This window comes from Primulina tabacum, chromosome 4, assembly GCF_025594145.1.
Source record: "Primulina tabacum isolate GXHZ01 chromosome 4, ASM2559414v2, whole genome shotgun sequence".
In the NCBI taxonomy this organism is placed as follows: domain Eukaryota; kingdom Viridiplantae; phylum Streptophyta; class Magnoliopsida; order Lamiales; family Gesneriaceae; genus Primulina; species Primulina tabacum.
The window spans coordinates 39,326,608-39,353,981 of NC_134553.1; the positions used below are offsets into that span (position 1 = coordinate 39,326,608).

Consider the following 27,374-nt stretch of genomic DNA (forward strand, 5'->3'; position numbering starts at 1 on the left):
TGTCATTGGTAAGGACGTATAAATGTCCATTCATACAGGTGAGTGATCATTTGACGATGGAGTGAACAATTCTCTATCATACTATCCAAGTGGTTATCACTTATCAAGTTGAATAGCTTGTGATTATTGTTGTACACCATTAGCCCTTTGATCCGGGACAACATAAAGGCTATGCGTACTAGCATGCACTTCGATCCGATTTTCGACTCCATTGAAGGTCATCAGTGGCGAGGTTGTGCGTCCTTTCGAAATACGTAGGAGCAAATGAATTGTAATCGGAGATTCACCGTTTGCCTATGGGTGAATATATCATGTGTGATATGATGAGTTAATAGTGAAAGAGTCTCTGGCCAGAGCAAGAAACATGTTTTAGGGAAAAGTGTTTTCCTAGTTACACATGATTTCACTAGTATTACTCGAAGATACATCATATCGTTATCGAATTCAAATTCAACTCTCGATATACCAATAATTGCAGATTTGATCGGGATATATGAGTTGAAAAGACCGTACTGTATGATAACTGACAATTTAAGGTTCTTGCAGACACTATCAGTGATGTCAAAAGAATCATGGGGCGATGCTACTAGACACTCTTATTATTACCTGATTGGTACTATCAGACCTGAATTCACACATTCTTGATCAAAGGATTGATGAAAAGAACGGGGTTAATTCAGCTAATCTCGAATAAGAGTAAATGTTATTCTGAATCACATGAATTTGTGAACCTACAAGCTAGCTGTTTTTCTAAGCCATTGATGGTCACACAAGTATCAAATTATGTGTTTCCTTTGAGATAGTCAAGTTCAAGAAGTTGAATTTGGTGACTGTAGCTTGATGGAAATCAAACAGATTGCTTATAAAGAAATTTATAAGTGAATTCCATATGATGGAAGATGTAGAAGTTAGTTTAACTGCTAATTAAACTGTTAGAGAAATAGTCTGTTTTAGTGAAGGCGTTCACAAAACTTGCAACTGCCAAAAATAGATCAGTGGAAATTTTGATTTTCTAAATTTTCAATTTTCATTAAATAAACTAGATTCGTAGCTTTAGTACATCGACATTGTTTTATCGTCGATCATAGTTATAATAAATTCACAATGATTTATTTAGTAAATTTAGAATCTATTAATTAAATAATAATGTCAGTAAATGTAACTACTATAATACATGATTCTCATGGAATATTCTAGAAAGATTTTGAATTGATTAATTAATTTATTAACGATTAGTAAAGAAATTAAATAATGAGTTAACTTTACATATATGTCTATACATGTACAGATGTGTATATGTATGTATAGACGTATTAATGTATATGTATATATCAAGCATTATCAAGAGTTGACTTTGCATGATAAATGAAACATTAGAATTTTAATTATTAATTAAAACAGGTATCCTAATAGGATTAGGATTCTGAATCCTAATAGGAGAATGACTCCAAATATTATCAGGTATTAAAGTCTATAAATATTTCATTAAGAGTTATGTGAAATAAGACAGTTTTCGCATATAAAATTCCTCCACACAGAAAAATTGACCATCTTGAATTTTCACTAGAAAAATTTCAGGACCACAGGTTCTCCGAAACTTCGGCGATCCAGTCTCGACGCAAAATTATTTAAGATCTCTAGTACAATTTAAACAAGGAATCCAGTCTCTGGTAGTGGATTTGATTAGGCGATGAAAGGGGGAAGAATCACTTGTATGGATTGACAAGAATGACCAACTCCACTAATTTCGTACGGTTTGGTGTCCAGTATTAAATACGCAAAAATAAACAATCCTTAACACCCTATGGATGATTTAATCATACGAAGACCAAGAAACGCTTCAAACATTGAAACTAAAATTTTAAACTTTTGTTTTGCCATGGATGCGGGAAAACAATACTCCAACATCATTATCAGAGTTGCTCTTTCTCAGTCGCACAAATTTTATTGTTTAATTTGTGTTGAGTATTTTATTTCTAACCGCGTTTGAAATTCCAGAAAATTAAAGCCCCTGAAAATATATTTTCGAAAATAAATATATATTTATCGCGGCTGCTCGGAACTGTTCCGAGTAGCATGCATGCGCGAGGGCTGCCTGCAAGCAAACCCTGAAGTTTTGGACATCGACGTCTGTGGGGACCCGGACGCTAATCAGTTCTTAATCGTCATCAGGATCAATTTACTAATCAAGTAATTAGGGTCATAAATTTTTTTTTCTTTTTTAATGCGGAATGTAGTGAAATCAAACTAATATACAACTCAGTATAAAATAAAGTACAAGTCCTGTACCGTCTACAAATCAGTAAAAACTAAGGTTCAACATCTAATTATCAAGTGCCAAAACCCTATATACATCAAAGTCCGAAGTCTCCACTCTATCACGATCTCTCCTCATCTCCTAGACCCTGATCCTGTCCCACCTGTTGTCATGTACACATACAAACAAGACAACAGCCGGATAATTCCGGTGAGAATATAATCCCAGTATAAATCAACGAAACATGCAATCATATAAACAAATATAAAGCATGTAACAGGTAACAGCAATATGTATCAAAATCTGAAACATAATCAATATCAGACTGTCGACAATACTCGTAGCTACACAATTTAGACTAGACTCAATCCTAGTCTAGGGATCTCGGTTTCCAGAAGTTGGCATTCCTATATCGACCAACAGTAATAGAAAAGACTCCAGTTCTATCAACGTCGATAAGGTATCGATCACCAGAATTAGAAAAAGGTCTGATTCTATCCACACCGATATGATATCGATCACAAGTAATATAAGGAACTCTAATTCTATCCACACCGATATAATATCGATCACCAGTAATAGAAGAAGCTCCAATTCTATCCACACCGATACGACATCGATCAACAGTAATAGAAGAAACCCAAATTCTATCCACATCGATAGCCAATCATCCGGTGACAGACTTTGGCACTATCGCCAATACACTATCTTGTGACATCGTGCAATGTGCCCGTGGCGATCCCGCCACTATCAGGCACTTCTGTCACAAGATTACTCGTCTAATACCTGTTATCTATTAATCAAGAAAACAAGTACATCAATCAAATCAATGCAAATATCAATGCAATAAAGTAAAGTATGTGATTTAGGGAAACTCAAGTCTAAACCGACTTAAGTCGATCTCCCGATACCACATTGACTTATACCTTTCGTTTGTAGTCTCGGTCTGAAGCAATATCAATTCTGAACTCAAGACTGTCTCTGTAAATCTGAAACGACATATTGAGAATCATAATATCAATATTCCATTCTCAATTCAACATTGAATCTGATTAATCCGGATTTAATTCAAATCACAGTATAACGGCACAATCTCAGTATCCCCGTCAATACCATATAAACAGACATCAATTACAAATCATAACTCATATCCGATACAATCTATACTCCATCCATAATCCAAATCTGTCCGATTTCATATCAATATAATCAGAAAATCATAACAATTCCATAATCAGTCCGTTTCTTAATCTGACTTCGATTATATGATGTCTAACCTGTCCAGAACATCATATATGAATTCCATGCAATTCTGACAACATCATAATTTCAAATCATATCAAAACGTAGTAAAACTTACGTCCAGTTGTAGCCTACGTTGCTAGGAACTCGGTACTGCAGTCAGATTCAAAATCAGACGGACGGATTTTTCACAAAAGGCGTAAGGATTTTTCACAACTTCACAGAGACTTTTCTCGACTCTTTTCTCGGAAAAATGAAGGATTTTCGTACGTTTGTATATATATATATATATATATATATATATATATATATTGCCTTCACGCATGTAAAGCAAATGGCCGATCCTACATGTAACGCGTCTCGCGCATATGCGCGACATCTACCGGCGCATATGCGCGAGACCATATGTCTCGGCGCGTGATGTGCACAGTGCCTCGCGCATATGCGCGCCTTCATTCGGCGCATATGCGCGAGGTACTCAAATTTCTGCCCAACTCTCTGCCACCCTCGCGCACATGCGCGGATTCAGGTCGCGCATATGCGCGAGGTCCTCTGGACATTTCGCGCATATGCGCTCGGCTGGTCGCGCATATGCGCGAGAGCTCATCCTCGCACATACATCTTTTTACGCGTTATCTCAAATCGGGTCTCGGTTAATCCTTTTATAATCACATAAAATTGTAAATAAATCATCGTTAATTACAGTGATTAATTCTCGGGCATTACAACGTCTGTCCAGACCATTTTTTAAATAAAAAACTAAGGGGCAGGCAGGGCTAGGCAGCGAGGACCGCTTCTCGAACTGTTCAGACATTGCAAAAAAGGGCACGGGCAGGGTGCCGGGGATGGTTTCGGGCAGCCCTGCTCGACAAGGACTTTTTTTGGGATTCTCATGACGTTTTTCTGATTTTTCGAAACTTTTCGTTTAAAATTTATATTATATTAAAATTAATCCAACTAACCGTCGAAAATAAATTTTGATTAAATAATGAAATTTTATAACAAAATTAATAATTAGAATTAGATTTTAATTATTTATTATAAATAGTGTTTTACAATAAATTTAATTAATCAAAGTTAAATAAATGTTTTTTGTTTAACTTATGAATTATGGCTACACGTGTCAAAACGGGCTGGCCAGCCGAGACGAGCTAGCCTCCCATTTTGGCGGGCCTCTAAATGGCCAAGCCAGCCCAACCCACCTTGGGCCTCGGGTTAGACGGGATGACCCATCTCCAAACGGACTGCTATTTTATCAACCCAACCTACTCAATTTTTATAACGAGGTGGGCTGACCCAACGGGATTGACCCAATTTGACAAATCTAATTATGATGGTTATTAATAATTTAGGTTATTAATAATTTACAAGATACGTGATTTACTGATAATATGTGATATTATGGATTCAATATAATATTTGATATTATAAGATGAAATGATGACTCAAAGATGAAATGATGATCGAGAGTCATGAACAATTTGCTAGATGTATGTTAGAATATTTTACATCTTATATTTTTAATTATTTGATAATTATTTAAAGTGAGTCTGTTTTATGACCCGTTCTCACATCCTAAATTTGTATGTCAATGTGCCATGAAAATTTAATGTAAATATTAGATTTATAGGGAGATCAAGATTTGAAGATTGTAACGTCCTAAAAAAATTGAAGGTCCACGTGAATCGCATGCATGCAAGTTGTCAAATTTCTTATGTATTTTGTTAAATTATTTAATGCATTAAATGCATGTTTGTTTCATGAATTTGTGTTTTAATTCATGATTTATTAAAGTTTGATACATAAGGGCTTTTATTAGTTTTGCGCTCGAACGAGGAACGGAAACCAGTGATAATTAAGGAAAATGGTTCTATTAAATAATTTTTTCTAATTATTTAATGGTGTAATTAAGGGAGAATTTTGAAAATGGGCCTTAGTGAAGTATTTTACTTGCCGGGTTATAATTATAACATTACGTAAAATTTAGCGAGCCATGGGACTTTTTGAGAGCTCGGACAATATTTTCAACACCGTACATAAACGAAATATTTTTTGGGAGTGTTATTGGGCTTGATGGGCCTAAAATCCTCTTAACCCCTTTAATTTTAATTAAATGTCCATTATACACTAATTATTAAATTAAACCCACCATCCAAAAACTCTTATCTCCTACCCTAATGTTGGCTGCTCCTCCTCTCCATTTTCCAACAGCAAGTTTCAAAAATCCAGCAACTTCCCCCTTAGTTTTTCTCAAGATTTTTTCAAAGAAATCGTTCCCGCCTCTCTGATGCACGTTCTATGCAAATATCTTCAGGTTTTCGAGCATATAAATGCAAAGACACGCCCTATACCTCATTTCTCATCATTCACATCAATATATGCTGGTTTATATGTTTTTGCATGAGGAACCATCGATCTAGCACGTTGTATAAAGTGTATACAGCTTTTGACACGAAATATGTGTTTTCCTTGCATGTAACTCATGCTTTTGTGTACTGCTGGTAAGGGACTGCCTGGACAGTCACTGTGGGACTCATTTACAGTAGGTTTTCATTGTGTCAAGTGGAGAATTCAGTTCGGGCCAGGGCTAGAGGAAGGGGGCCGATCGTTTGTGTCACATGTTGCACATATCGGCTAGATCGGGTAGAGGGGGGGGGGGGGGGGACAACAGCCGTGTGTGGCTTGTTCCAGGTGCTGGTTTGGGTCATGAGGGGTCCATTTCAGGGCTGGGGATGGTCCTTGGTCGGATGGTAGGGAGGCAAAGCGCAGATCGAAACTTGATGGCATGTTAGGACGAGTTAAGGCTAGATCGCGCACTCCTTGAGGAACCTATTGATTCACATGCATGGGACTGTTTCCTTAGGCTAGGTCGGTTTGGGAGGGTACAGTCAGATCCTAGGGGGTCTGGTGCAAGGCTGGTCCAAGCCGGTCAGGTGCAGGGTTGAGCGTTTAGCTTGTTAGTGTGACTAGGGTTCGGTCCTCTAGGGTGCAAGAATTTTCCTGTAGTTGTAGGGTCTTTTCCAGGGGTCCTAGGATGGTCGGAAATAAGTGGTTTTGTCAAGAATCTTGAGGAACTTCATGTATATAAGAATTTTAGTGGGACAATGACATTCCTAGTACTTTATAGTGATGACATACTACTCATTGAGAATGATGTAGGGATGTTGCAGTCAACTAAAATATGGTTAGCTAGTAAATTTTCCATGAATGATATGGGTGAAGTATCCTACATATTATGAATACAAATCTATAGGGATAGATAACAGAGCATGTTAAGGCTCACCCAATCCACTTATAACGATACCATACTAAGAATATTTTATATGGAGGAGTCTAAGAGCAGATATCTCGCAATGTGTTATGGTGTGACTATATCCAAGTCTATATGTCCTAAAACTGAGGATGAGATAGAAATCATGAGCCGAATTCCATATGCATCTGCTATAAGTAGTATAATGTATGAAAATATATCTACTCGACCTGATATTGCATTTGCACTAAGTGTTGCAAGCAGATATCAATAGAATCCCGTTGTATTGGAAAGCCGTGAAGGACATTCTTAAGTAATTGAAAAGAACAATGAATTTTTTCTTGGTTTACGGGAGTGAATAATTAAAATTGAAATGCTATATTGATTCTAGCTTCCATTCAGATGTGAATGATTTGAACTCAAAAATCTGGATTTTTATCCAATGTCAACGGTGGTGTTGTCTCTTGTAAGAGTTCCTAGCAAGACATTATAGCAGATTCAACCATTGAGGACGAATACATAGTTGCATCGGCTACAACAAAGTAGGTTGTTTGGATGATGAATTTCGTTCAAGAGTTAGGTGTCATTCCTCAAATAGTTGATCTAGTCCCGATCTACTGTAACAACATCGGTGTTGTTGCTTAAGCAAAGGAACAAAGGTCTCATCAGCGATCCAAATATATACTGAGGAAGTTCCACACAATCCAGGAGATTGTGGGACGAGGAGACATATCAATGTAGAGAGTTGACTATGTGATAACATTGTCGATCCATTGACAAAACCCTTGCGTGGACCATTGTTTGAGAAGCACCGTGAAGCAATGAGTCTAAGATCTACGGGTAATTGGCTGTAGGGCAAGTTGGGAGATTGTTAGAGTAGGTGCCCAGATAGCCAACTTGTGGCTTGAATTTTTATTGACTCTTATGTAAAAATATTATTTATTTTAATAATATTTTATGATTTTATCCAATTATAGCACTTTCTTTATTTATATAATCATGCAAGCCGCATAGATAAAGATAAATGTCGCTTGAGCTTGAGACTTGCATATGTGATTTAAACTCCGTGTTTCATTGGTAAGGTCATGAAGATCTTCATTCATACAGATGAGTGAGAATTTGATGATACCCTGAACAACTCCCACTGGTTATCAATTACAGAGTAGAATAATCTGTGGTTATCGTTGTACAATATTAGCCCTTTGACCCGGGACAACGAAGAGGATCTGTGTATTAGCAGGTATTTTGATCCGTTTTCCGACTCCATTGAGGTTCATCAGGTGGTGAGGTTGGGTGTAGTTTTAAAATACGTAGGATCAAATGCATTGTAGTTGGGGATTCACCGTTTGTCTACGGTTGAAGATATCCTATGTGATTTGATTAGTTAATAGTGAAAGAGCCTCTGGCCATAACAAGAAAAATGTGTTTTTGGGAAAGTTGTTTTCTTTGTTGAATATTCAATGTCACTATTATTACTCAGAGATACATCACATTGTTATCGAATGCAAATTCAACTTTCGATATACCAATTATTGCACATTCGATCGAGATATATGAGTTGAAGGGACCGTACTGTACGCTAAACACAACTTAAGTTTCTCGTAGGCAGTATCATCGATACTTAGGAAATCATGGGGCAATGCTACTAGACGCTCTTACAATTATCTGATGGGAGCAATCAAACCTGAATTCTAAGATTCTTGATCAAATGATTGATGAAAAGAATGAGGCTAATTATGCTAAGCTCGAATAAGAATAAATGTGATTCTGAATCACATGAAGTTGTGAATCCATGATAGTTGTATGCCTAAAGCATTGAGGGTAACATAAGTATCGGTTCATGTATTACCGTTATGATAGTCAAAAATTCAAGGAGTTGAATTCGGTGACTTTAGTTTGATGGAGATCAAACATATTGCTTTAAAGGAGTTTATAAGTTAATTCCATATAATGGAATATATAGAAGTCAGCTTAACTATTAATTAAGTGAATAGAGTGGAACTGTCTGTTTGGTGAAAGAATTCACAAAAATGACAGCTGCAAAAAATGAATCAGTGAAAATTTTGATTTTCGAAATTTTCAATTTTTATTATATGAACAATATTTGCACCATCATTACATCGGCGCTATCTGATCGTCGATCAGAGTTACAATGAATTCACAATTATTTATTTAGTAAATTTAGGATCTAATAATTAAATATTATTAGTAATGGTGACTACTATATGTACATGATTCTCATGAAATATTCTAGAATGGTCTAGAATTGATTAATTTATTTATTTACAATTAATAAAAAAAATTAAATAATCATTATTTAAATTTTTTTATTAATTGTAAATAAATAAAGTAATCAATTCTATGATTATTTAATTTTACATATATGTCTATGCATACACATATGTGTATATATATGTATAGATGTATTACTCTATATATATATGTGTTATGTATTATTAAGAGTTGACTTTGAATGATATGTGTAGGATCGAGTGCTTACCACATTACCAAAAGTTATAGCTGGTGGTAATGGTGTAACTCAAATCTTTTAAACGGTACAGCAGCTCAAGCATCACGGTTCGATCCTTTTATCAATCGGGGACAATTATTGCACCAAAAAATCTTCCTCCCAATAATTGCACTCCTTGCAATCAATGAGAATCGAACCCGTGACCTTGTATCTGATATCAATTGTAAGACCGAGTGCTTACCGCTTTACCAAAAGCTATAGCAGGTGGTAATGATGCAACTCAAATATTTTAAATAGCACAGCAGCTCAAGCATGACAGTTCGATCGTTCTACCAAGCATGGACAATTATTGCACCCAACAATATGTACAACATGAGAGTTTTAGTTAATTAATGAAAATAAGAATCCTAAATGGATTAGAATTATGAATCCTAATAGGAGAAGGACTCCCGATGTGATTAGAAATTAAAGTTTATAAATATTTCATTAAGAGTTATATGAAATAAGACAGTTTTTGCACATCTTCTCTCTATTCATATAGAAAAATCGGCCACCTTGAATTTTCACAAGAAAATTTCACGAACACTTCCACGACCACGTCACTACAGGTTCTTTGAAAGTCCGGCGATCCAGTCTCGATGAAAAAATTTTTAATAGCTCGAGTAAGATCTGAACAAGGAATCTAGTCTCTCATCGTGAACTTGATTAGGCGATTAATTATTACATGCCATTGACTAAGGATAACTTGTTGAATGTAATCTTTAAATATTACATGCCATTAAGTACAATCATAGTTTTCAGGAACTATAACAATCTCAAGGGATTTTATGTGTGTAACAAAATAAATTTATCACTAATCGAGTAAAATTACTTTACATAACAATGAATATAAATAATAGTTATAAATTAGGTGAAATTAAATTGTTAACATACTGTAAACTGTTTTACGATGCATGCATAAAAAAAGAGACAATATTCGATTCTGAATAATATGAAATAAATAATTTGCATAGATTAATTCGATGTTTAGCTCGACTCTTTTCGTAAGCAAGCTAGTACGAATGAAACCAAGAAAGACAAATTAAACAAAATATAATTGTTTTACATGTTCGAATAACAAAATTAGATAGTAATTCTCTTCATTTTTTTTTTTTATAAAATAAGTAATTCATTGTTACGGATCCGTCGAAACTGATTTATATATGTATATCAGGAGTGTATCCATGATTTTAGATTTTAGAGACTGAATTTAATAAGAAACGATGATCAAGATATATTATATTTAATCTTTTAGTCTCTTAACATATCTAAGTGTAATATTTTTTTTTTGTTTTTTGAATAATAATTTCACTAATAATTATCAATTTTTTATTATATTAATATTATGAATTTTATAATATTGTTGTTTTCTGAATTTAAATACACTATATTATATTTTAATTATTAAATTTTATTTTAAATAACAATTGTGTGAAAATTTCATTAAATGAATAAATAACTTGTTTTTCCAAATAACTTGAAAAAACTTTTCTAAATAATATTTTCCTTACATGGGGTATAGTTTTAATATATAGTTATGTATCTCTCTATTTATTATTAATCAGTTGTTTAAATATTATGGATGTTTGAATTTCTTAGGATATAAATCACCTTAAGTTTTGGTATGAAAATAACAATATTGAGTTGTTCAGGAGTCCAGCTGTCAATTTTTTTGTATTACAGGACTTCCGACTGTTGGACCAACTCAGGCTGCACAATATATTATCACTGTTTCAGGCTGCAAAACTTCAGAATATCATTTTTCTATGAACGGGCCGATGAGGTTGATGTGAACCCTCGTGCGAATGAAAATCAAACACGATTAAAATCGAATCGCGCCCTCAATTCAAATACGAACAAGGATCGTGTTGTGTTGTCCCGATCTTTTGAATCAAGTATGGTGTGATTTTCACCCCTAAACTACGAGGTTTAGTAATAAAGAATCAATGAAAACAATCGAAGCTAGAACGAACCTTCAAAGAACAAGTCAATGACAATCCGCACAAGACGATCGACAAACGTCACAAAGTTAAAACTTTGATAAGTTTGATTTGAAGAACAAAGCGAGGCTTTGAATGTTTTGAGAGAAAACTCTAAAACTTTGATAAAATATCAAATAATGTTCTGAATAATGTGTTAATTTTCGTCCATTATGTTTTACATAATCAGAGATACCCAAAATCTAGTTGCCAAAAAATTAAAACTCTAATTTCTGAAAATATTCTCGCCAAGCCGCCTAGTACACGGACCCCGTGTAGAGGTCCGGAAGGGGGTCCGTGTAGACTCTATCTTTGCCGAAAACATAGGACACGGACCCCGTGTACGGGTCCGTGCTTGGGTCCGTGTAGACTCTGGATTTCTTCTTCTCCGATGTGATGTACACGGACCCCGTGTACAGGTCCGTGCTCGGGTCCGTGCAGCCTCGGTCCTTCAAAAGTATGCTTGAATAATATTCCTTTGGTTCCCGAACTCACTCCCATGCATCACGAACCCTTCGGCACTTTGCTCCTTGCACGTAAGCCCTCCTTGATTGCTCATAAGCCTATTCAATGCTTCTTTGAACTTCTTCAGACGTCCCCTCGTGATTGGTCCCTCTGGCAACTCTTAACGGATCCCACGCTTTCCTTGAAGCTTGACCACCCGTGTTCGCATCATCCTCCCCTTCTTGAAAAGGATTTGTCCTCAAATCTTGTTCATCACCTACATCAAACAACGACAAATCACTAACATTAAAAGTAGAACTTACGTTATACTCACCTGATAGATCGAGTTTGTAGGCGTTGTCATTGATCCTTTCAAGGACTTGGAATGGTCCATCTCCCCTAGGTATTAGTTTCGAGCGCCTCTTCTCGGGGAACCTTTCCTTCCACAAGTCCAGCCACACCCAATCACCTTTATCAAATATCACCTTCTTTTTCCCCTTGTTGGCTTGCTTGGCATATTGCTCATTTTTCTTCTCAATGTTGGCCTTGACCTTTTCATGCAAACTCCTAACAAATTCAGCCTTCTTTTTGCCATCCATGTTTAACCTTTCACTCACAGGTAAAGACATCAAATCCAACGGATTTAAAGGATTAAAACCATACACAATCTCTAATGGCGAATAATTTGTAGTAGAATGCACACTGCGATTATAAGCAAACTCAACAAAAGGCAAACAATCTTCCCAATTCTTTAAGTTCTTCTTAAGTATAGCACGCAAAAGTGTTCCTAATGTTCTATTAACAACTTCAGTTTGTCCATCCGTTTGAGGATGACAAGTAATAGAGAACAACAGTTTTGTGCCAAGTTTAGCCCACAACGTCTTCTAAAAATAACCCAAAAACTTAACATCGCGATCAAAAACGATAGTCCTAGGCATACCATGCAACCTAACGACTTCTCTAAAGAATAAATCCGCAATGTTAGAAGCATCATCAGTCTTATGACAAGCAATAAAATGTGCCATCTTAGAAAATCTATCCACAACAACAAATATAGAATCACTCCCCTTCTTTGTCCTAAGCAACCCCAAAACAAAGTACATAGAAATATCAACCCTAGGTTCACTAGGGACGGGAAGTGGTGTATACAATCCATGTGGTTGTGTTCTAGATTTAGCTTGTCTACAAGTTATGCACTTTTCACACACACTCTCAACATCACGCTTCATATGTGGCCAATGGAAATGTTCATGCAATGCACTTAAAGTCTTAGCCACACCAAAATGTCCCATTAAACCACCCCCATGCGCCTCCCTAACAAGTAATTCACGAATGGATGATCTAGGGATGCACAACCTATCTTCTTTAAACAAGAAACCATGATGCAAATAAAATTTGTCATGTGGACCATGCATACATGTTTCAAATACACCCTTGAAGTCCTCATCTAGCACATACAACTCTTTTACATGCTCAAACCCCAAAACTTTTGACTCCAAGGTAGAGATTAGTACGTACCTCCGTGATAGTGCGTCGGCCACTACATTTTCCTTACCTTGTTTGTACTTGATTATGTAGGGGAATGTCTCTATGAATGCCACCCACTTGCCATGCCACTTGTTCAGCTTTTGTTGACCCTTAAGGTGCTTTAGAGACTCATGATCCGTATGAATCACAAACTCCTTAGGCCTCAAGTAGTGCTACCACGTCTCTAGGGTCCTCACGAGTGCGTAGAACTCCTTGTCATACGTAGGATAGTTCAGCGCTGCTCCATTGAGCTTCTCACTAAAGTATGCCACCGGCCGCCCTCCTTTCATCAACACTCCACCAATACCTACACCTGAAGCATCACATTCAATTTCAAAAGTATTAGCAAAATCAGGTAAAACAAGTAAAGGAGCATTAATTAATTTTTGCTTGATAATATTAAAGGACTTCTCTTGCTCCTCGCCCCAATGGAATGGAACGTTTTTCTTGACTACCGCCGTCATCGGTGCTGCCAGTGTGCTAAAATCCTTAACAAACCTCCTATAGAAGCTTGCAAGTCCATGAAAACTTCGGACTTGACCAACAGTAGTAGGCGATGGCCAATCCCGAATAGCACTTACCTTGTCTTCATCCACTTGTATCCCCTGTGAGCTTACCACAAAACCAAGAAAGACAAGTTTGCTTGTACAAAAATCACATTTCTTTAAGTTAGCATATAGATTTTCAGCCCTTAGTGTGATTAGCACAAGTTTCAAGTGACCAACATGCTCATCCAAGTCCTTGCTATATACTAGGATATCATCAAAATAAACAACAACAAATTTTCCTATGTATACACGCAAGACATGGTTCATTAACCTCATAAAGGTGCTAGGAGCGTTAGTTAAGCCAAAAGGTATGACCATCCACTCATATAACCCATATTTGGTTTTAAATGCAGTTTTCCACTCATCACCTTCCCTCATCCTAATTTGGTGATAACCACTCTTCAAATCAATTTTGCTAAAGATACAAGCATCATGCAATTCATCTAACATATCATCTAGTATATGTATGAGATGCCTATACTTAATGGTTATGTTATATATTGCTCTACAATCTACACACTTACGCCATGAGCCATCTTTCTTAGGAACTAGTAAAACAGGTACAGCACAAGGTGACATGGACTCACGCACAAAACCCCTATCTAATAACTCACTTACCTGCCGTTGAAGCTCCTTAATCTCCTCCGGATTGCTCCTATAAGCTGGACGATTCGGCAATGCACTCCCAGGCACGAAATCGATTTGGTGCTCGATTCCCCTCAATGGTGGTAAGCCTTGAGGCAACTCCTCCAGAAATACATCTTCAAAGTCCTGCAAAAGTGAAACAACAATGCTCGGAAGGGATCCGGCTATATCACTTGTGTTAAGGAGGATCTTCTTATAAACAATTAACACAAGTGGTTCATGTGTGTGCATCAATTGCTTCAACTCACTCTTTTGGGCCATATAAGTTTTCTTTCTGGCCTCTTTCCCCTCATTTTCTTTTCTCTCATTTTATTTTCTCTCTTTTTTGTTTTGTATGGCTATCTCACACTTTTGATCACTCTTTTTTTCAGCCATTTCATTTTTATTTTCAAAGGCCATCTCACTTTTTTGTTCACTCTTTTTTTCGGTCTCATCTCTCTTCTTTTTTTTTCAATTGGTTCTCCAACACTTGCTTTGGGGACAATGGAAGTAAAACAACAGATTCTTTCTTGAGAACAAAGGAATACCTATTCTTAAACCCATCATGCGTCACTCGCCTATCATATTGCCACGGTCTACCCAACAAGATATGACAAGCATGCATGGGTACCATGTCACACAAGACCTCATCAATATACTTCCCAATAGAAAAAAACACCAACACTTGTTTGTTCACCTTCACTTCCGCACAATCATTCAACCATTGAAGCTTATTTGGTTGAGGATGCTTTAACATAGGTAAAGCCAATTTCTCCACCATCTCACTACTAGCCACATTGGTGCAACTTCCCCCATCGATGATTAGATTGCAAACTTTTTGATTTACAAAACATCTAGTATGGAACAAGTTCTCTCTTTGGTTAGTCTCTTCCTCCTTGACTTGGGCACTCATGATTCGCCTAGTCACTAGTGCTTCACCTACAACCGCCTCATATCCCTCATTAGGATCCTCTAATGCAGGTATCTCATCATCATCCTCACCCTCACTATGCGATTCATACTCACCATAATCATTTAAAATCATCACCCTTTTATTAGGACATTCACTAGAAATATGACCTAATCCTTGACACCTAAAACATCTAACATCTCTAGATCGATTAAGAGGAGTTTCAGATTTACCTTGCACTCCTTGTTTAGGCGCCTCTTGTTTGGTCTCAACCTTGGGCTTGGTCACCACCTTATTCTCCTCACGTTTCACCACATTTAATCGCCAAGAAGATGATGAATCCCCAGCTTGATTAGTGCGGCCAACTCCTCGCCTCTTGAGGAGTTGTTCCACTTTTATGGCCATTTGCACCATCTCGTCTAGATCCAAGTAGTGCCTAAGCTCCACTTGATCCTGTATTTCCCTGTTCAAACCACAAAGAAAACGAGCCATCATCACCTCACTATCTTCCTCAATCATGACTACTTCCATCTCCTTATAGTAGTCCTCCACACTCTTCAAACCTTGCCTCAAAGTTTGTAGCCTCTTAAACATCTCCCTATAGTAGTGATTGGGCACAAACCTCTTCCTCATGACCCTCTTCATCTCATCCCAAGTTTCAATGGGTCTCTCATTATATCTCCTCCTAGTGGTCACTAATTGATCCCACCAAATGAGAGCATAGTCAAGAAATTCAACCACCACCAACCTAACCTTCTTTTGTTTGGAGTAGTGGTCACATTCAAACACGAACTCTACCATCTTTTCCCATTCTATGTATGCCTCCCGGTCAGATTTCCCATGGAACGAAGGAATTTTCATCTTAATACTACCCATGTTACCATCCTCCCTATTCCCATCATATCTACCCCGTACAGCTTCTCTTCTTCCTCTACCAAATCCTCTACCTCGTCCATTCCTACCCCAATTTTCGTTTTGGCTCTCCTCGTCTCCTCCCAAATCATACTCTTCCTCTTCTTCTTTACCCAAGTTTTTAGATTTAGACTTATCTCCACTAGTACTAACTTCAAGTTTATCCAACCTCTCATGTAAGGGCTCCAATTCGTTCCTCATCATCCTACTAAAATGCCTAAACAACGCCTCCATTTGAACCTTAGATAATCCTTGGTTCGAACTATCTCCTACCTCCCTCTCCATTTAAATTTCAGATTTGTACCTACAAGAAAATGTTAGTAGAAAACAAAATATTCCTCACCCAAATGCTCACGATCACTCCAAAGAAAGTCGCTCGTCACTCTTTTTTTTTTTTTTTGCTCACAACAAATACTCACTAGTCACTCCAAAGAAAATACACTCGCACTCAAGTAATTTTCACTCAAATTTGATAGTATCCTCGAAAGTGTGCTCAAGCTTTGTATTTGTATAGCAAACAATCAAGCTCAACTTGTGAACAATTGTGATCGACTCACTTGGACTGCGTAGACAAGAAATTTGAAGATATATATATATATATATATATATATTTGACTGTGAGAGGCACTTGATTATGACTCTCTAAAGAAAATAGAGCAAGATATCAAAAAGAAATAATGGTGAATTTTTGGACTCTTTTTTTTGGCTGATTATATCTCGAAAATCACCAAGAAAAAAAAATAAAGATCAAACCTTTTTCGAGAATCACAGAATCACGAAAAGACGAAGAACGATAAACTAAAACAGATCTGGAAACGAACGGAGAAATAAACAGATCTGACAATTGAAGAACAAGATACTTACTTGAATGCAATGAACCTAAGCTCTGATACCAAATGATGTGAACCCTCGTGCGAATGAAAATCAAACACGATTAAAATCGAATCGCACCCTCAATTCCAATACGAACAAGGATCGTGTTGTGTTGTCCCGATCTTTTGAATCAAGTATGGTGTGATTTTCACCCCTAAACTACGAGGTTTAGTAATAAAGAATCACGATGAAAACAATCGAAGCTAGAACGAACCTTCAAAGAACAAGTCAATGACAATCCGCACAAGACGATCGAAAAAACGCCACAATGTTAAAACTTTGATAAGTTTGATCTGAAGAACAAAGCGAGGCTTTGAATGTTTTGAGAGAAAACTCTAAAACTTTGATAAAATATCAACTAATGTTCTAAATAATGTGTTAATTTTCGTCCATTATGTTTTACATAATCAGAGATACCCAAAATCTAGTTGCCAAATAATAAAACTCTAATTTCTGAAAATATTCTCGCCAAGCCGCCTAGTACACGGACCCCGTGTATGGGTCCGTGCTTGGGTATGTGTAGACTCTGGATTTCTTCTTCTCGGATGTGATGTACACGGACCCCGTGTACAGGTCCGTGCTCGGGTCCGTGCAGCCTCGGTCCTTCAAAAATATGCTTGAATAATATTCCTTTGGTTCCCGAACTCACTCCCATGCATCACGAACCCTTCGGCACTTTTCTCCTTGCACGTAAGCCCTCCTTGATTGCTCATAAGCCAATTCAATGCTTCTTTGAACTTCTTCAGACGTCCCCTCGTGATTGGTCCCTCTGGCAACTCTAACGGATCCCATGCTTTCCTTGGAGCTTGACCACCCGTGTTCGCATCAGAGGTGATTCAAGAATTATATTTATTTGACTGATCAGAATTTAGTATACCAAAGTTGATACTTTAACTCCAACCATTCAGTGACCACCGGTTAAACTATTAATACACAGTATCCTACCAACTTCCGATAATAGAATGTTTCCCAAACTACATAAAGTCTATCAGATTTTTCAAAAGCTAAGAACTAAAAGTCTCAAAAGCAAAAAACCATTAAAATAAACATTTAATTATATGTATGATGATTGAAAGATACAAGATTATGTCGGTGATAGTACAGATGATCATTGAAAAATATTTCCAACCGTTGGAGCTTTTCAACTATAAATATGCAGACTCAAGACAGAAGAAAAAAACAAAAAAAATGATTTTAAGATTATATTTTCAAAATATGCATTAATTCAAGATCTTCGAACACTCTCAAGCTATCCATCTAAGGATATTTATGTGCTACTCTACATACCAACTCAAGATATCAAAGCTAACTGTTGGATTGTGTAGTTTTCACTGGTGAACCAATGGTTCTTAAACATCTAGAAATTGATAAGTGTTCACTAAGACAGTGATAAGTCCTATTTGAAATATGTTATTACAAAAAGTTGTAAAATCAAAGCCTTTTAGTGGATTCCTTTCTAAGTGAAAAAAAGGGTAAAGTAGGAGCATTCATCTCCGAAAATCTATAAAATACTTTCTCATTCACTTACGCATTTTATTTTGTTTGATTATTTCTAACTGTTGTTGTTAAACTGCTACTTGCGATAAATATGTATACTTTATCATTAGTCTAATCAGACCATTTTCGTACTTAAAGTTTTTTTAAGCTTCGATACTCATATGTTCATCATGGCATCTTTTATAACATTATGATGTTCTCAAAGAATAATATGATGATTGGAAGATATGTATGCATGCACACTTGACTGCACAAGATGATGACATGTGGTATGTCATCATTGCGGTCAATTGAAGATTCTAAAAGTTAATACAGCAGTAGCAGTATCTGAGGATGCTCCATAGATGGTGGAAAAGCGCTGTTTGGAATAGACAACATAAGAAAATAAAAGCCAAACTCAATAATATGGTCAATGATATCCTTTATAAGAATCTTGATAAAAAATGTTTAATATTAAACAGGTTCTACTGCCTATGAAATTTGGGGGAAACTAACCCAACTTTGTAAAGGTAATGATCAAGCTAAAGTAAACAAGCTGACCTTGGCCATTCAAAAGTTTGACAATATAAAGATGAAGGCTGTAGAGACCATGAGTGAGTTCGATGAGTGGCTTATCAGCATTGTGATTGAGCTAGCCGCTCTTGGGAAGGAGTACAGCAACAGAGAGGTTGCATTGAAAGCAATGAGAGCTCTTCCAAGAGAATGAGATACAAAGACTATAGTAATGCGGGAATCCAAAGATTTCAACAAACTCGAGCTGCATGACCTATTTGCAAACCTCAAAGAGTACAAGTTCGAGTAGGGGTCAGGACACAAGAAGAACCCTTCATTCATCAACCCACCAAAGCTCTAATCTTCACAACTCCAACTTCAACTACTGGTGAAACAATCTTCCAATGGAAGGTCTGCTGATCAAATAAACAATGAAGAAATGTATTTATTTTTTAAGAAATTTGGTAAATTTATGAGAAAGAACCAATATAAATTCAATTACTGCCATAAAAAAGATCAAGATTATGATAATAAAGCCTGTTTTAACTATGGAAAGAAGGGTAATTTTTTAATTTCAAATTGTAGAAGGCCCATGAATGATGACAAAAAGTATTATGAGAAGAGGAAATCCAGATATGAGAAGAAATCATTCAAGAATAAAATTGATCAAAAGGTGCATGTTGCTGAGGATAACAAAATCAAGTGGGAAAACTAAGATTCATATCCATCTTTTTCAAAAACCTCAACTAGCGAGATTTATGACGAGAAGGTCCAATGTCTCATGGCAGATGTTGAACTGGAGACCGCATATGTTGAGCTGGAAACTGCTAATGATGATCTGGTATTTTATTTCGATTATGATGAATTTACAAGAGCAGATCTTGTCATGACATTGAATAACATGATAAATGAGTATAAAAGACTTTTGTAATCATTCGAGGAAGTCAAAACAGAAAAATAAAGCCTGATAGATAAATCAAGAAACTTTAGCTGCTTGCAGCGAAAGGAACTAGATGGTCTGAATAAAAAACTCAATCTGCTAGCAGCTAATAATGATGACATGCAAAGAGTGTTCCAAGCAACTATAAATGAGAATAAACGATTGACTTTACTAGTCAATTCGTGGAACAAGTCTTCTGTTTCCATTGAGAATATTCATGAGATGCAAAAACCGATCGGAGACAGAACTGGTCTAGAGTTTGGCAACAATGAATGTAGTTCTTCTTAGGCAATTCTTCAATCATTTCTAGACAAAGACAAGTCTAAGATTATAAACTTTTTCCGGTCTAGCATGACATATGAACATGATCATCCAGAAATACAACCTTTCCGGAATGTAAATTTTGAGAATAAAAGCAAGTATAGAGGTTTAGGTTATGTTGAACAGTGAAGTTCTAAGTATAACCGGATATGGCTTAATTGCGAACAAGGTCAAGCTGGTTACACAAGCTCAAATTGGTCTCGCAAGAAACAAAGTCCAACTATATATTACTCTATGAATGGGAAACTAATGGAACAATTATGTTTTAATGTTAACAAATTATTTAAAGCAAAACTGATCTGACCTAAATTGAACAAGGATAAACAGAGTAATCCAAACCTAACGAAACTGACTATCTCCACAAGCTAAACTAATTTACCTAAACTGTACTAGTCAAGCAAAACTGACTCAGACCTAAACTAAATTATATCAAAGCACTTTTTATCATATTATCATTCTATATATCATCATTCATTCTCAATGACATTAATCTATACCAGATGGCTAAACTAATTATTGGATAAGTTTTTCCGTACTTTGCTAATTCGGCCAAATCTTACTGCACTAAATTTTGTATGAATATCAGAAAATGATGATCGGAACAAAAGACGCAGCAACGACTATCCTTATTTGGAACGGATCTTTTTAAAGTTTGTGACTGTTGCAGTTTGAAGTCTATAAATAGACATGCAATTGAGTAGATGTTACCAACCTACAGAACATTATTACACCGACAAACATCTTATTCCAGCTTACAATCAAGACTGATCATACACTGTTAAGAAAATATAATTCCCAAGAATTTTGGTGCATGACAAAAACAAGACAGCACGAAAACAACTACGGTTTGTATATGAGATCTGCATCAGTTCAATCGCTCGGCTCATCAGCTAGAATATCTTTCTAACCGGCTTAAACTAAAAGAAGTCTCAACCGCTTATTTCAGATCGTTAGCAGATTCAGCTTGGATATTAATGATCATCAGAACCGGATCATTAAAGAGAACCATTTATTGCTCAAAGACATTCTCTGACCAGCTTAAATACATTCAAAATATTACACCGCCTTGAAGTCAACATATACATACATCAGGACCAAGAATGATATGCATTTATGTCTCTATCCTAGAAAAGGTAGACCAAGTATAGACTTCAAGTTTTGATAGAAGAAGACAGTTACCATAAAGGGAACTCCTCAGGAAAAGCACTTTAGAACTACGCTGAGCAGAAGGAACATTAAATGCTTTTATGAAAGATCATTTAATGCTCAGAAAGACGATAGCAACACATTTGTTCAGTGGATCAGGTTAACGTTGCTGCATCCTTTCCTACCGTTGAGAAGATCGTGTATATTAACGGAGGAGTGTGCTAGCTAAGACCACCTCTTGATCAACAGCTAAAAATCTTGTTGCTAGCATACACAAAGATCTCAAAGCGCTATCAAAAGTATACATACTTCATCGCTCTTTTAGCACACTTTACAACAGCATTACATTCGATCTTCTAAGGATCAATTTCATGCTACTCAAAACAAACTGATTATTCATATCATTAACCTTTTGGTTATTGGATTTAGTCTCGGTATCTGGTGAACTAAGTGTTCTTAAAACCCAGAAGTGTAAAGTGATCTCTAAGAGTTCCAACAGGCAGTGTGATAAGTCCTGATTGGAGTGGGCTGTTGCAAAAGATTGTAAAGCCAAAGTTTTTTAGTGGAAACCTTCCTAAGAAGGAAGAAGGGGTGACGTAGGAGTATTCATTCTCTGAACATCCATAAAAAATCTTGTGTCACTTTCCTTATCGCAAGCATTTGATTTGTTTCCAATTGTTGAACTAGCTTGTTAACGTGTTTAAGTCTCTATTGGAAATTGTGAACCGTCTTCCGCACTAAACAGCGATTCACATTTCTAACCGTTTGAGAAGAATTGTTTCAACTGCCTAAAAACAGTCGAAACCAACATTTTACACGAGAAAATTTGAAAGAGTTCATTCACCCCCCCTCTAAACTCTTTCCCGATCTTAACAAGTTGTATCAGAGCGGGGTTTTCTCAAACACTAATATCTTTTTGAACACTTATGGCTTCTTTCAATAAAATTCCAATGTTTTTTAAAGAAGATTATGATGTTTGGAAAATTCGTATGCAGTCACATCTAGCTGCACAAGATGATGATATGTGGCATATTATCACTGATGGGCCGATGAAAATCTTGAAAGTTAATACAACTGTCGCTACAATCAAAGGCGCTCCTCAGATGATAGAAAAGCACAGATCCAAATGGACAGCTGAAGACAAAAAAAGGCAAATCTGGATAACGTTGCAAAAGACATCCTCTACAAGACTCTGGACAAAAATATGTTTGCCAAAATCAAAACTTGCACTACTGCTAAGGAAATATGGGAAAAACTCACTCAATTATGTGAAGGCAACGATCAGACAAAAGAAAACAAGTTAACTGTCGCCATCCAGAAGTTTGATAATGTTAAAATAAAGCTAGGAGAAACTCTGGTAGAATTTGATGAACGGTTCAACGGTATTATCATCGAACTCATTTCATTAGGAAAAGATTATTCTAATCTTGAAATTCCCTTGAAGGTTATGCGAGCTCTTCCAAGAGAATGGGACGTAAAGACTATAGCAATGCGAGAATCCAAAGATCTAAACAATCTGGAACTTCATGACCTCTTCGCCGACCTTAAAACGTTTGAGTTCGAGCTTGGGATAAGAACTGAAGAAGAAACATCCACCTCTCAACAAACGAAGACATTGGCAGCTACTACAGTAACTCTTCCGATCGAAGAGTCCACAAGTAAGAAATCGGCCGAGCAATTAAGCAATGAAGCCATGTCTTTATTTGTTAAAATATTCAGTAAATTCATGCGTAAGAATCAATCACAGATGAATAAACCTCACTTCAACAAGGACCATAATGATGATGGTCAAGCTTGTTTTAACTATGGAAAGAAAGGACACTTTATTGCAGAATGCAACAGGCCAAGAAAAGATGAAAAGAAATCAAGTGACAGAAGACGAGTTAAAGAGAACAAAAGATTCAGCAAAAAGAAGAGTCAGCGAGTTTTAGTTGCAGAAGAAGATAAAGGCAAATGGGCTGAATCAGATTCTGAAAAGTCCATCTTTGAGGAATATTCAAGTGAAAGCGAAGATGAGAAAGTAGAATGTCTCATGGCCATAGAAGACCAAGAATCTACCGATGAAAATGTATTTGACTTTAACTCTGATGAATTCACACGAGAAGATCTTGTCACCGCACTTCACGATATGGTAAATGAGTTTAAGAGGCTATCACAGCAGTTCAATGAAGTCAAAACAGAAAAACAAAACTTGGAAAACAAGTTAACTCTCTTTAGCTGTTCACAGCAAAAAGAGGTTGATAGTTTGAGAGTAAAGTTAAGTCTGTTAACGGCTGAGAACGATGACCGGCGAAGATTGTTCGATGCTACGTTAAAAGAAAATAAACGATTGATAAATACAATCAACACTTGGAACAAGTCCTCTGTTTCTCTTAATAGAATGCATGAAATGCAGAAACCGGTCGGAGATAGAACCGGACTAGGTTATGGCATTAATGAATGCAGCACCTTACTAGAGAAAGACAGTTTAAAACCAATTAAATTTGTCAGATCTAGTACGGTATATGAACATGATAAGACTGAAGATCAAGGTACTCAGAATGTAAATCTTGAAAACAACAGAAGGCGATGTGGTTTAGGATACGTCCGAAATTAAGGATGCTAAAACCAACCGATCATGGCTCAGACGCAGGCCAAATACAACCGTTCACAACGGTTCAGGTTGGGCTAGCAGAAAGTCAGGGTCAACCAGAAATCATTCAAAAACTAGACCCAACCATTACCACAATAGCCGACCTGTTCAAAAGAGGTACCGATTGAGTGACAATGACAGACGATCGAAACAACCTACACCACTTGATTATGCTCACAACAGCACTTACTTTATGACACATCATGAAAATTCCTTCAGGATAATTCAAGTGTGGATTCCTAAAGGACTAATAAACTCAGGACCCAAATAGAAAAGGGTACCAATCTCTTATTTCAATAATGACAGGTAACAAAGAAAAAGAAGCTTGAAGAATCCATCTGGTTCTTGGATAGTGGTTGCTCTAGACACATGACTGGAAACAAAGTTCTTCTATCAGAAATAGTCAACTACAGAGGCCCAACCATCACATTTGGTGATAATTCTAAAGGTAAAGTTGTGGGTAAAGGTAAGATTATCCACGGCAAAGTTATCATTAAAGATGTGCTTCTTGTAGTAAATTTATGTTATAACTTGATAAGCATAAGCTAACTATGTGACAAATGTTACACCGTTGAGTTTCAAAAACTCTTATGCACTGTTAAAGCCACAGCTGGTAATATCATGTTAACTGGTCACAGAGAGCAAAATACATATAGAGTCAAATGGAATGATGATTATTTTAATGCACCTACCTGCTCTATTGCAAATGAAATAAAAATTGGCTTTGGCATAAAAGACTCAACCATCTCAACTTTAAATCCATTGCTACTATTAGCAGACTTAAACTTGTATCTGGTTTGCCTAACATTGACTGTGCCAAAGATAGAATTTGCAATGCCTGTCAATTAGGAAAACATGCTCGCTCAACATTCAAAACCAGGGGAAGAAACTCATCAGCAAAATGTCTGGAACTTCTTCATATGGATTTATTTGGACCGATACCCGTAACGAGCTTAGGGGGAAAGAAATACACTCTCGTAGTAATTGATGATTTCTCCAGATTTACATGGGTAACATTTCTAAACTCCAAAGATCAAACAGCCGATCAACTAATCAAGCTGCTCAAAAGACTTCAGAATAAAAAAACGAAGCCATTGACAGAATCAGGAGTGACAGAGGAACTGAATTTCTAAACCAATTCCTGTCATCCTATCTTGAAGATCATGGCATAAAGCATGAACTATCAGCGGCTATATCACCTCAACAGAACGGAGTTGATGAAAGAAGAATCCGCACATTGAAGGAAGCATCTAGAACTATGCTAGCCGAATCTAGCATTTCACAAAGGTTTTGGGCAGAAGCTATTAACACAGCCTGTTACACTCAAAATCGGTCCATGATCAACAAAAATCATGAAAAGACTCCATATGAAATTTGGACCGGCAAGCAACCAGAAGTTGGATACTTTCGCATTTTTGGTTGTAAGTGTTTCATTCATATAAATGGCAAAACACATCTCACTGCATTTGATGTAAAAGCTGACAATGGTATCTTTTTAGGATATTCAGGAGTGAGCAAAGCATACAGAGTTTATAACCAAAGAACTCTCACTGTTGAAGAATCCATACATATTGTATTTGATGAATCGTCTATATGTCATGACAATAGTAATAGCAGTATACATGATTTAATAAATAATATTGGTTCTACTAACCTTGAAACAAGTAGTGATAATGTGGTAGATCTGAGAAAAACAGGTGGAAATATTGCAAAAAAAATCCAACCATTCAAGAACAAACTCCACAGGTGAACGAACCAGAAGAAAATCAACAAATGCAAAACATACAAATAGAATAAGGAGCACTGGAACAAGAAGAAGAAATCATTCAACCAACTGAGCTAAATCCATATGGACCATGTCTCCAGTGGAGAAAAAATCATCCACTCGAACTGGTCATCGGTAACCCGACTGCTCCTCTTAGAACTAGAAATCAAATGATAAATGAATTTATGCATGCTGCGTTTGTATCTCAGATAGAACCTAAGAAAATCGATGATGCACTCACTTCTTGACACAAATTGGATAAGGCCATGCAAGAGGAACTTAATCAGTTTGAAAGAAGTAAGGTTTGCCATCTAGTCCCTTGGCCTAATAATACTCATGTGATTGGAACAAGATGGGTGTTTAGAAATAAAATGGATGAAAATGGTTTAATTATAAGAAACAAGGCTAGACTAGTAGCTCAAGGCTATAGACAAGAGGAAGGTATAGACTTTGATGAATCATTTGCCCCAGTAGCCAGATTAGAAGCCATTAGAATATTTTTAGCATTTGCATTATTTAAGATTTCAAAATATATCAAATAGATGTTAAATCTGCTTTCTTGAATGGATTGTTAAATGAGAAGCTTCATGCAGAACAACCACCTGGCTTTGTTAATCACACTTTCCCTGCGTATGTTTACAAACTTGACAAAGCTCTATATGGACTAAAACAGGCCCCGAGAGCATGGTATGACACTTTAACCAAATTCCTGCTTGAACATGGTTTCACAATCGAAACGGTTGATATAACGCTGTTTAGATTTTCTAAAAACAATCATTCACTGTTTGTGCAAATATATGTGGATGATATCATTTTCGGATCAACTAACCCTAAGTTATGTGAGAGATTCACTGAGAATGATGCAGGAGTAATTTGAGATGAGCATGATGGGCAAATTAAATTACTTCTTAGGACTGTAAGTCAAGCAGTCCGAAAATGGTATATTTATCAATCAAGCCAAATATACTCGAGATATGCTAAAGAAATTCGGCATGAAAAATTGCTCTCAAGCTTCCACCCCAATGAGTTCATCAATTAAACTGGATAAAGACGAAGGGGAAATCTATGTGGACACAAAAATGTACAGAGGGTTAATTGGTTCTTTGCTATATTTGACTGCAAGTCGACAAGATATTATGTTTGCGGTTTGTTTATGCGCACGGTTTCAAGCTAAATCTATGCAATCTCATTTTATTGCTTCTAAACATATCCTTAAATATCTTAAAGGTACTGCTAATGTGGGTCTTTGGTATCCCAAAGATTCAAGTCTCAATCTTGTAGGGTACTCAAACGCAGATTATGCTGGTTGCAAAGTCGACAGAAAAAGTACGAGCGGTTCATGTCAGTTCTTGGGTGAAAGACTAATATCATGGCTTAGTAAGAAATAGACGTCAATTGCTACATCAGTCGCGGAAGCAGAATACCTTGCGGCTGGAAGTTGCTGTGCACTGATGCTATGATACAACAACAATTGAAAGATTATGGCATCCAAGCTACTAAGTCACC

General features: G+C 36.5%; 1 protein-coding gene across 1 annotated transcript; it reads left to right on the forward strand.

The window, feature by feature from the left end:
• Nucleotides 1-22,675: 22,675 nt before the first annotated feature.
• LOC142541977 (uncharacterized) lies at nucleotides 22,676-26,745 on the forward strand. Its single transcript, XM_075648423.1, has 4 exons — nucleotides 22,676-23,956; nucleotides 24,410-24,569; nucleotides 25,264-25,590; nucleotides 26,411-26,745. Exons 1-4 carry the CDS (start codon nucleotides 22,676-22,678, stop codon nucleotides 26,743-26,745), a joined length of 2,103 nt encoding a protein of 700 aa, XP_075504538.1.
• Nucleotides 26,746-27,374: the final 629 nt, after the last annotated feature.